This window comes from Fistularia commersonii, chromosome 30 (genome assembly GCF_037954325.1).
Source record: "Fistularia commersonii isolate RoL2024-O1a breed Wild chromosome 30, RoL_Fcom_v1.0, whole genome shotgun sequence".
NCBI lineage: Eukaryota > Metazoa > Chordata > Actinopteri > Syngnathiformes > Fistulariidae > Fistularia > Fistularia commersonii.
The window spans coordinates 1,310,489-1,322,746 of NC_141313.1; the positions used below are offsets into that span (position 1 = coordinate 1,310,489).

Genomic DNA, 12,258 nt, shown 5'->3' on the forward strand with positions numbered 1-12,258 from the left:
AGATAATATTCGCTAACCGACGAGACATCCCTCGGAAAGGCCGGGAGAAGCTAACTCGGCTTTTCGCTAAAGATATTCTGGCAAGCAGAGCCGGACTTCTAGCGTGACGCCACCTTTGCGTTCATCCAGGTTCACGACTTCACCAGGACGTCCTCCTTTCACCTCCGAGCATCGAACATCTCCGCTCTTCCCTCTGCGGAAACACTTTACGCTAAAGCTAGCGTAGCATTAATGCGAGGTGACTCTGATGAGATGACGTGAGCGCAGATTGGAGGACATCCCTCCAGAGGGGAAGCTTGTGGTAGCATGAAGAAGGGCTAGCTCAGCGCTAACGAAGAGGCGCGAGGAGAGATTAGAAAGGAATTTGTTTTTTGGGAAACCAGAAACCCCGGACGGAGAGCAGATGGAAAACAGGCTCTGCGATTCCGGAGACGTGAATGATTTAGCCTCCGGGAGCTTCCATGCGTCTGAGAGAGTCGTTACGGCTCCGCCTTCGCCGGGATTGTGCCGCTTTCCTGCCGTCTTAAACAGTTCGGGGAGAGAAAATGAAAAAAAAAATCCATTCCCGGGAGGGAAAAAAAAAAAAAAAGAAACGAAGCGAAACAGAGGAGAGCGAGGAAGCTTTGATGAGGAGGTCAGGGAAGCTTTGAAGTCGACGGGGAGTGACCTCCATCCAGAAGGTCCGCCCCCTCGCTCTGCAGCGCCACCGTCAGTAATCTATTACATGCTGGGAGTTCTGGGAAGGCGTGGCTCACGGCCTCCAGACCAAACGCCCCGCGACTCTTTCTGTGAAATTATGAATGAGTCCGTTGTTCACGTCCAACGACGGTGTTGGATGATGATCTGCTCTCCGTCCGCAGCCCGTCGTTCCAGCTAAAGTTCAACCAAGGTGCAGTAGAAACACTTGCTAAAGCTAGCATAGCGTAAATGTGGCGATGCCGGCGCGGAACCTCGGAGGGAAGCACGGCTCATTGTGGGCCTCCACTGTGAAGGGACGTCCCTCAGGAGGGGGTCCTCTTGTAGCATGACCAGGGTTAGCCTAGCGCTAACGAGGAGGTGGACTACGGAAGACGCATCCACGGAAGAAGAGGAGCTCGGCGGCCAAAACAAGGAGATGCGAGGTTACTCTGATGTCCCTCAGGAGGGGAAGCCTGTGGTAGGATGACCAGGGTTAGCCTAGCGCTAACGAGGAGGTGGACGAGGAGATGTGAGGTTAATCTGATGCACCGATGAAGGGAAAGACCGCGGGACGTGACTCACAAAGCTAACGGACGCCACCCGCGGAGAGGCGGCTGCATCTCGCTAATGTGACAACAGGTTATGTTTGCGTTACGGCGATCTGACATCTGCCTCCGGGCATCAGACTTCCTCCTTCCACTCTCAAAACATCACACATCTCCGCTTCTCCCTCTGCAGAAACACTTCATGCTACGGCTAACGCAGCGCAAATATGGCGCCAAACGGCAACGCAGTCGTCCGATGGCGCTTTCCCTCGGAGAAGCTCCACCCATGCTGGCGGGGAATCCTGAAGGGAAGCCCGGCTCGATGTGGGCCTCCACCGTGAGGAAGATGTGAGGTTACTCTGATGTCCCTCAGGAGGGGAAGCATGACAAAGGTTAGCCTAGCGCTAACGAGGAGGTGGACTACGGAAGAAAGGGCATCCCCCGAAGAAAAGGAACTCAGCGACCAAGACGAGGAGATGCGAGGCTACTCTGATGTTCCTCAGGAGGGGAAGCCTGTGGTAGCATGACCAGGGGTTAGCCTAGTGCTAACAAAGAGGTGGACTACGGAAGATGCTTCCACAGAAGAGGAGGAGCTTGGTGACCGGCTGAGATAGAAACCGATGGCGCTTTCCCTCGGAGAAGCTCCACCCATGCCAGCGCGGAACCCGGAGGGAAGCCTAGCTCGATGTGGACCTCCACCGTGAGGAAGACATGAGGTTACTCTGATGTCTCTCAGGAGGGGAAGCCTGTGGTAGCATGGCCAGGGTTAGCCTAGTGCTAACAAGGAGGTGGACTACAGAGGACGCATCCACGGAAGAAGAGGAGCTCGGCAACCAAAACGAGGAGATGTGAGGTTACTCTGATGTCCCTCAGGAGAGGTAGCATGACCAGGGTTAGCACTAGGCTAACCCTAACAAGAGAGTGGATCACGGAAAATGCTTCCACAGAAGAAGAGGAGCTCGGCAACCAAAACGAGGAGATACGAGGCTACTCTGATGTCCCTCAGGGGGGGAAGCCTGTGGTAGCATGACCAGGGTTAGCCTAGCGCTAACAAGGAGGCGGACTACAGAAGACACGTCAACGGAAGAAGAGGAGCTCGGCAACCAAAACAAGGAGATGCGAGGCTACTCTGATGTCCCTCAGGAGGGGAAGCACGACCAGGGCCTAGCACCTAGCGCTAACGAGGAGGTGGACAACAGAAGACGCATCCACGGAAGAAGAGGAGCTCGGCGTCCAAAAACGAGGAGATACGAGGCTACTCTGATGCGCAGATGAAGGGAAAGACCGCGGGACGTGACTCCCATGACTAACGGACGCCGCCCGCGTCTTGCTAATGTGACGGCAGGTTTATGTGCGCGTTACGGCGATCTGACATCTGCCTCCAGGCATTAGCGTCGGAGCGGGAGCTCGGCTGCAGACGCCCGGTAATAAGCACTATGGCTTTCCAGCAAATAGTCATTACCCTCTGCGGCGGCAGACACATGCAGATTGGTTTTTTAAACGCGGGGCCGAGTCGCGCCGCTGTCGCCCCCCCCCGCAAAACTCCCGCTGTTAAGAGGCGGGGAAATAGCGCTTGTCCGCAACGAGCCTCAAGAGCTGTGGCGGCAATTTCACGCTCGGAGACCGAGTGATGCGACGGCGAGGGGGGGGGGGGGGACGGCGGCGGAATACCAAGCGCTCCTCTTCACCTGCACGCTCTCGCCAGCCGAGCGTGACGAACCGCCGCTCGGGTCGGCTTCCGGAAGGCGTCTCTGCAGGAGGACCTCCGGAGGCCTCGGCGGCTTTCAGAAGCTCCTCGGATAAACGGGTGATTTAATGCCGAATATTTACACGCTGTTAAATGAGCATCGTTCATTGTTTCTTTAAACATATATATGTTTACAGTGCGAACACATGCAGGAGCTTCACTGCTGATGCTATTTCATGCAATTAATCTGCCAAAACTGGTGTTTGTTCAATGTATATTATACATTTAACATGTATAGCATATTTATATAACGTGTATCTAACATATTGAATATATTTTCAGGTCCAGCTGGAAAAATTACAATATTTATTTCATGACAGGCAATGAAAACTCAAATTTGTTGTCTTGGAAAAACTTCATGTAGAAAATATTTTTAAATATTTAAAAATATTTTATAAAAAAAATTATAATTTTTTATAAAAAATAATAACAATTAATAATTTTGATAACAATTTTATATAATATTTTATTTTTAAATATTTAAAAATATTTTATAAAATATTCTTAAATATTTAAAAATATTTTAAAGAATATTTCAGCCAGAAATGTCAGGTGTCAGAAAAGTATGTTAATTTTTATGCGCTCGATGCTTTTTTGGGCCTCCTTTTGCATGAAAGCGGAGTCGGGGGTCCAGATAAAAAATAAACATATCTGTCTAATTAAAAAAAATTGAAAATATATTTTCATAAAAATATCTATAAAATATTATTTTGAAAATAAATAAATATATTTCTGTAAAATTCTTATACAGTTTTTTGTTTTTTTTTAAACGACATGCGCCGAGCCGGGAGCTCTTATCACAAAATTTCACTGTGTCTGTGCGACGACAATTAAAAATCCTCATGCTTGAATCTGGACAGCAAAAGGCAGGCGTACGGCCCGCGGGCCAAATGCTGAACCTCCTGCATGTGTGTGGACCGTGGGAGGAACCTGGAGGAACCCCACGCAGATATGGAGAACATGGAGACTCCACATGGGACCTTCTAGCTGTGAGCTAACCGCTAACTGTCGCACCATCGTCAATTTATCATTGCAAATAATTATATTTGGAGACAAACAACCGTTCATCCTCTTCTTCACACCTCTAGACAGCTCAGGGTCTCTGCTGGACCTCCTGCAGGTGTTTGGGCTGCGGGAGGAACCCGGAGAACCCTGAGGAACCCCAGCAGACACAGGGACAACATGGACATCCAACCATTCACTCGTTCACATGTCATGTTGGGACATTCAACTGTTCGCGCTCTCATTCACACATCTGGTCACTTCAGGGTGTCCATGAACCTCCTGCATGGGTTTGGACTGTGGGAGGAACCCGGAGAACCCCGAGGAACCCCATGCACGTGGAGAGCATGGAGACTCCCCCCGGGTACAGCTCCCTGTGGAAATCCAAGCAAGGACCTCCATGCTGTGAGCTAACCGCTAACTGCTAATCGCTAACCGCTAACCACTGCACTAGATTCGATTCTTCAGACATGTTTAAACTCAAGAAGTGAAACCTCGAGAAAAGTCTTCCGTCATCACTACGTCCGCGGGTTTAAACAGTCGGATGATTTAATTGCTTCGGATGTAACAGGCAGGGAAAAAAAAAATAGTCGTCTCTCTCCAAGCTGTCAACTGCCAGCGGAAAAAAAAAAAAAAAAAAAAAAAAAAAACGATTGTCCGTTCGAGGAAGACGGAGCCAGACTTGGCGTGGGAGGAAGAACTGGAGCTTAACACGCGTGATCAGATAGCGTGAAATGATCGGGGTGAAAATTAAACGGGTCGGCGCCACGGCGAGTGACTCATGCCACTTTCAGATTCGCCGATTAAAGCGAATAAAAAATCATAAAAAATCCCCGGGCTATTAATAAACGCTTCACGGTGGACGCAGCTGCAGAGGAGGAACGTTTGCGTAAGAAACGGCAGGAGAACCTCGGACCTTCAGGAAGCTCGGCAAAGTGAAGCTCATCGCCGCTGCGACGGGAAAAGGATCTTCCAACGATCAAGTGCGTTCGTAGCTTCATGAGCTAGCCGCTAAGCGCTAATAATGTGTAGCTTCTGTATCACCTGATATTTTCTTTTAATTGCAGCTTTCTTTTTGCTGCGACGCTTCTGCGGTCTCATCGTTTGCTCCTTTTCTTTCCAGAAAAAAAGCTCGCTTTTGTTTCGTGTCAAAGGGCTAGTTTGTGGTAGCGCGACAAAACTAGCATCAAGCAAAACTAGCAAAACTACATACATATTGAACGAATGAACCGGCGAATTAGCGATACGTTTCGAACAAGACAACAAGAAGCTATTTGGCCGCAACCCCGGCTAATTTTCCCTTAGCTGCCGTCTTCAGAGGTGTGTGATTGTGATCCGTGAATCCGTGCACAGCTAACGGCGCTAGCATACCGGCAGACGTGTTGTAGGCGGACGCGGCTAGCGACGTCGATGAGACGAGCAGCAGGAACGGCAGCAGCATCCTTCCACCTGCAGAGACACAAGCACAGCTGTTAGCGGATAGCCGTTAGCACAACAAAGCGCCACAGAGCGGTAACCTTTTTTGTTTTGGTAGCTACCACAGCAATGTAAGGTACTTCCACACACGCAATGGAAATAGCTTCGAACTGGACTTGCAGAAGATGGAGAACGTGACGAGGATTATTGTGATGATCAACCGGAGAGACTGAACAACTTCTGCTGCAGCTTCAGGACAGGACGCCACGGTCCAGAGAGGAGTCAAAGAAGCCATCTTTGTCAAAACAGAAATATCGTCTCCAAACAGTGAAGGAGGCCTCAGACACTGGGATCAATACCAAGACGCACCGGGATCTTCTGCACCCTCAGAACGACCGGGAAAGATCCAGCACCAGAACCAGACCAGGTCTGAGCCTCCATGAGATCCAACAGGTGTCACTGCTTTGTTCAGCAGAGGCTGCAGCTCCTCTTCACATCCAGGTAATCCCACAAACGTTGCTATTTTGTCCTAATGAATGATACACCATTAGCATAACGACCCACATTAGCATAACAACTCCCATTAGCATAACAACCCATTAGCATAACAACTCCATCAGCATAGCAACTCTATTGGCCTAACAGCCCCCTTTAGCAAAACAACACCCTATAGCATAACAACCTTTATTAGCATAGCAACTACCATTAGCATAGCATTGGACCTAGTTTCAGTCCATCAACTCTTACATTGACCGTATTTTCCGGAATATTGAGCACACCTGAATATAAGCCGCACCAGCTAAAAATAACTAAATAACTAAATGTAAACATATATGGGCCGCAGTAGCATGAGATATTTACACACTTGTAATTAAATCCATAGCGCTAATCCCCACAAATACGTACTGGAAAGGCTTTTTTTTCCAAACTGTGGCTGTAACCCGGCTGATGAAAAAGATGAATGATAAATAAGACAAGGAAAAGTCCATCCAGCCCCCAAAAAAATCCATAAATCATCCGCGTCGTTGTTTAAGCCGCAGCGTATGATGCTAAATAACAAATCACCAAAACCCTGGCAGTTATAATGGGAAACTCCCCACAGGCCGTCAGACCTGAAGAAGCTGAAGCCTCGTTAGCCGTTAGTGCTGAAAATGCGCGGCTAACGGCTGATTAGCCCGAGGGAACACGCCGTTAGCCGGCGTCCACCTGACGCAGAATGACCCCACGTGGCCCCGTGATTGGCGGAGAGGACGGAGCGTTCGGAGGCGAAGCTCCGGCTCGCTCGCAGACGACCGGGACGACGCCGGTTTAGATTTATCCGTGCCAGAAAACAGGATGCGGTAATTGGGTTTCAGCGAGAGAGGAGGCCTGGAAGTGGATCAACGCTCGGGGAGGAATCGGCCGCCAACTCCAGCCCCTGATCCTCCGCCGGCTTACCGGAGCTCCAGATTCATTTTTCTGGTCCACCGGAGCAGGATGGACTGGAGGCAGACACCCAGACACTCCCAATGATATATTTACAACAACAGATTTTCTCTATTTGCTTTAAAAACGGGGCTTTCAAAGAACGGCGCTCGCCGTTCCAGCCTCCGCAGGAGGAGGTTTCTACCCGAAGCAGGGGAAACATCACCTCTCGGAGGCCATCAGATCATCAGTTGGTTCCCTGAACGCCAACAAATCGGCCCACAAACAAGAGTTTTCCATCCAATTCTGAATGATGTAGCTTAGCGGCAGTTGTAGCGTGCTACTCCGCTTTGTTTACACGGTTCTTTGCTGTGCTCTCCCGTTGCAACCTGTTTTTTCAGTAAGCTAGCCTCAATACGCCTCCTAAAGAAGTCATGGGTGCTGATGATAGTGATGGTGATAGCGCCATTAGCTGATGGTGCTAAGGAGAAGTTGATCTGAAGAAGGAAATGCTAGCTAAAGGTGAGCGCGGTGTTGGTGTTACTACGAAACGGCTGAGTCGACCATCTGTACCATCCTGAAGAACAAAGATGTGTCGATGTGGAAAGGACAGACAGCTAGCTTGACATAGCGTTGGCGTTGGTGTTAGCGTTAGCAAGGGGCTCTCATGGGAGAAGCCGTTATTTTTGCTGATTTAGCGACAGGAACGAGTACAAGCACCGGCAAGAAGAGAAAGAACGTCAGCGACACGTCAATAAATAAGGTCGGCTCTAAAACCTTGCTGTATTTTTGACACCAATCACAAGAAACACTGATCGAGTCAAAGTACAAATCAGCCGGTCTGTGGAGGTTCTCAGTCGCCCAGGTGACGGTGAGTTTGCTTTGCCTCTTTAACAATGTCCGTTGGGTTTTTCCGATCAAAATCAGGGGTTTTATTCCACCAAGCGAAGGAGAAAAAGTGCGTCAAATAGCAACTAAACTGGACTAAAAACAGAGATACCGTAGACAAGGAAGTCTCTTTCTCAGGAGACTCAGCTCTTTCAGCGTCTCACTTTTTTCCTCGACCCTTTGGAAACCCCTGACTGTCATCGCATGACAGACAGCTAGCTGGACATAGCGTTAGCATTAGCATTAGCAAGCTTTACTTTTATCAACAGATTTATCAACAGAAACGAATACAAGCACACGCAAGAAACGGAAGCTCACCAGAAAGGCAACAAAAAGTAAGATGACCTTCAAATTTCTGCATTTTTGCCACAAATAAAGGTTCTCAGTCGTCCAGTTGACAGTGAATTTACTTGAATTTCTTCACTTATGGACGTTTCGGGCCTCAGACCAGAGTCTTCTTCACGTCCAGTGACCTGCGAGGAGTTTCCCAGAGTTTTGGGCGGCTCCAGGTTCTGGTGGCTCGGTCTTTAAATTATAAGAGTTGATGGGCAGAAGCTAAGATGGTTGTTACGCTCCTTTGTTTGGCTTTACCTTTTCACATTCCAGTCCACATAATCCCAAAAAAGTTGCTCTTTTGGTCCCGAACAAGCAACACGTCTATTAGCATAGCATTAGACCTCATTTCCACCGGTCAACTCTTACTTTTCCATAACAAGCCACCGTAACCCAATCGGGAAACTCCTCATCGGAGTCGGCGTCCTGGTGCCACGACGACCCAATGACAGCGGACTTAGATAACGAATGAAAACGCGGACGTGAAACTCGTAGCGTCCCCGGACGAGGACGAGGACTCGTTAAAAGAAAAAAAATCAATAGCCTCAATCCGGACCCATTTTCATCCATATCTAATGAAAGGTGAATAATGAAGCCGTGAAATCCCACACGGCGCCGTCCCTCTGGAGGATTTACTGCATCACACACACACACACACACACTCGTGCGCGCACACGTGCACGCTCTCCCTTTTGAAGAGGCGTAATTGCAGGCCGATTGAAGAGGGTGATTATTTATTGGAACCTCGGTGGCGGGCGGGCGGGCGGGGGATAAAGCTGGAGCGTTTCATTTTTCTTCAAGCCGGTACAAAGAAGATTCCAGAGGCGGGGAGGGAAGCCGCCGCCGCCGCCGCCGCCGCCGCCGCCGCCGCCGCCGCCGCAGGACCGACTGATGTGACGTGCGCTGAAATACAGCCGCCTTTTGCTGCACAACAACCTGAGCTCGGTTTTGGGGCGACTCAGAGCTCGGCAGCTACCAAGGTTCTCCTGGAGAACACCAGCCACACCTTCTGGTGCAAATATCTGAACATTGAAGGGAACCTCCTGCACCTGTTTGGACGGCGTGGAGGAACCCTGAGGAACCCGTGCAGACACCAGAGAAGATCTCCACGGCTGGAGAGAAGGTCCGTCCATCAGCCGTCCTCTGATGGAGCTGATGTTTACAGCAGCTTCCTTCTCCTTTGCAACAAATGCGCGAGGCTCTATTTGACAATCTGTGAGGGGAACCTGCAATTTGATGCTTTCATGTGGAGAGGGATGAAGCCGCTATCATCAACACACACACACACACACACACACACACACACACACACCCTCTTAGTGTGTCTCTAATACTCTAATATGCAGTCAGTGACAGGTGACACACTGCAGAAGGCAGTATCCTCCCCTGACTAGAAGGGAAGCTTGAAGTTGTGCTGTTGCTAGGCAACCAATCACACACACACACACACACACACACACACACACACACTCTTACGTGGGGGTGTTCTGACTGCTGGTGTTTCGGCCGGTTACTGTCACAGCTTTGATGAGCTGAAACACCACCAGACACCACTTCCTGTCAGATTGTTTGATAACACACTTGTACCCACACACACACACACACACACACACACACACACACACACACACACACACACACACGAGAAAGGCTCACACACCGTGGAGTAGAATTTTTTTTTTTCCAGAATTCACTCTTTCACTACTTTTTGGAAGCTGACAGAACATGATGATGTTGTACTTGGTGGAACCATTGAGAAGAAGGTGATGGAGCCTCCTGGAGGCCAGCAGAAGGTGAGACGTCACACCATCATCTGACCACCAGCATCATCTGACACATTTCGTGCATCATCTCCAGAACGTCTAACACCAACGTCCGACCTTCTGCTCTGGTCCCGTCGGACGCCACTTTATCGGCGCTTAAATAACACAACATGGGTTTGAGGAGCGTCGCCGCCCAGGAGCTGCTCCAGGTTCCAGCTGCTCCACAAACAAGTTTTCCATCCAAATCTAAAAGAATGTAGCTTAGCGGCAGTTGTAGCGTGCTACTCCGCTTTGTTTACACGGTTCTTTGCTGAGTTCTCAGGTCGCAACCTGTTTTTTCAGTAAGCTAGCCTCATAACGCCTCCTATAGAAGTCGTGGGTGCTGATGATAGTGATGGTGATAGCGCCATTAGCTGATGGTGCTAAGGAGAAGTTGATCTGAAGGAAATGCTAGCTAAAGGTGAGCGCGGTGTTGGTGTTACTACGACACGGCTGAGTCGACCATCTGTACCATCCTGAGGGACAAAGATGTGTCGATGTGGAAAGGACAGACAGCTAGCTTGACATAGCGTTGGCGTTGGTGTTAGCGTTAGCAAGGGGCTCTCATGGGAGAAGCCGTTATTTTTGCTGATTTAGCGACAGGAACGAGTACAAGCACCGGCAAGAAGAGAAAGAACGTCAGCGACACGTCAATAAATAAGGTCGGCTCTAAAACCTTGCTGTATTTTTGACACCAATCACACGAAACACTGATCGAGTCAAAGTACAAATCAGCCGGTGTGTGGAGGTTCTCAGTCGTCCAGGTGACGGTGAGTTCGTTTTGCCTCTTTAACAATGTCCGTCGGGTTTTTCCGATCAAAATCGGGCTTTAATTCCACCGACCGAAGGAGAAAACAGACTAAAAGTGCGTCAAATAGCAACTAGACTGGACTAAAAACAGATACAGTAAATAAGGAAGTCTCTTTCTCAGGAGACTCAGGTCTTTCAGCGTCTCATTTTTTTCCTCGACCCTTTGGAAACCCCTGACTGTCATCGGATGATGGACAGCTAGCTGGACATAGCGTTAGCGTTAGCATTAGCATTAGCGAGCTTTACTTTCTCTGATTTACCAACGGAAACGAATACAAGCACCTGCAAGAAACGGAAGCTCACCACATACCACGCTGGACATAGCGTTAGCATTAGCATTAGCGAGCTATTGTGTGCTGCTATCGTTCTACTTCACGTATTACAGACAAAAAGTATTGTGGGTAATATGCTAGCTGAAAAAGAGTCACGTACAGAAAGTCAAGTGCACTGCGACGGATCCGTTTGCTTCGATTTTTTTTGATTGCGTAAAGGGCAGATTATATATGAGTTAAAAAACTGGACTTTCAATCAAAACTGGAAGCGATAAATAATGGAAGACCAACGCCGGAGCTCAATGATTTGCTTCAAACGTCGGGACGGAAAATAACACGCTCTTTTCAAACACAGCGGTACGTCCAGAATGTAGCGTTCGGCCAAAATCCTCCCTTGCAAGAATCTCTTTTAAAACTAAAAGAAATAAAGCCATTGAGGCTGCATCCGGAAGGATAGGCCGGCGGATTTCATTTCCGAGTGGAGGTAAGACCACGCATGAGACATTCTGCTTTGGCCAAATATGTACTCTACCTTCAGGTGTGGAAAGAATGCTGGGAAGGGATAGAAAACACAACCAGTAGACAATTAGCAAGCAGCCAGTGGGTCAAAGGTCAATGTTTGCTACTCTGTTGAATTTGTCGCTCTTAAAACTCTTACATTTTCTCCAAAATCATCCATGAGCCTTCTAATCCGGTGCCTAATGTATGAATTCTTGTTGTGCTTCCTGACCTCCAACCAATTTTATGGAGCACAGTGCGCTCAAACATCTGTCCAAATGTTTTAGTGCCACTTTGGAAAGCGACCAAGCCGCTCCGCTTGATTGGTTGTTGGAGCGTTCCCACCCGATACGAGGACGTCGTGCTAACACGCTAACACGCTAACACGCTCTCGGTTGAATACGGGGTGCAACTTCAGGCCACGTTAGATAATTCATGATGTCGTGCTGGAATAGAAAGCGGTTCCAACCTCGCGCTAACTTCAGATGTCCACTATCGCGGCCAACTGTAAACCAATCAGAGAAGAGTACATAGTACGCTTACCTCCCTTAACCTACTTTAACAGTGTCGGAGTGAGTGAGGTGACTAAAGTTCAACCAAACAGACTGTTTAGTTTCCCTTCATAAACCGTAAGATTTATCATGCGCCTTATAACGCAGCGCGCCTTATAGTCCGCAAAACACGGTCCAGTATTTGTAAATCTAACCTTGAAAGAGTCAGTAGCTCCCAAGCTAGCATCCTCACCGCACGTCGCTGTCATGTATCCACCGCGGCCCGGTTGATTCTTATTCAAACGTGGTTGTCGGGTGTCTGGAAGCTTAGCGGCGCCGTCGGGGACGGCACTGACAGGCAGGTACAACATC

The 12,258-nt window shown here is 48.9% G+C and overlaps 1 protein-coding gene across 2 annotated transcripts in view; it reads right to left on the reverse strand.

Moving 5' to 3' along the window:
- Positions 1-12,258, reverse strand: part of gabbr1b (gamma-aminobutyric acid (GABA) B receptor, 1b) — a 170,534-nt gene that overhangs the window by 119,044 nt on the left and 39,232 nt on the right. The window contains exons 1-2 of one of the 2 annotated variants that reach the window (XM_086177739.1): positions 12,102-12,125; positions 5,344-5,421 (exon numbers count right to left, since the gene is read on the reverse strand). In XM_086177739.1, the coding sequence (XP_086033865.1) occupies positions 5,344-5,413 (70 nt within the window). In that variant the 5' untranslated portion in view covers positions 5,414-5,421; positions 12,102-12,125. Of the gene's footprint in view, positions 1-5,343; positions 5,422-12,101; positions 12,126-12,258 lie in introns of those variants that run through there. The other variant, XM_086177738.1, reaches the window with a different exon arrangement.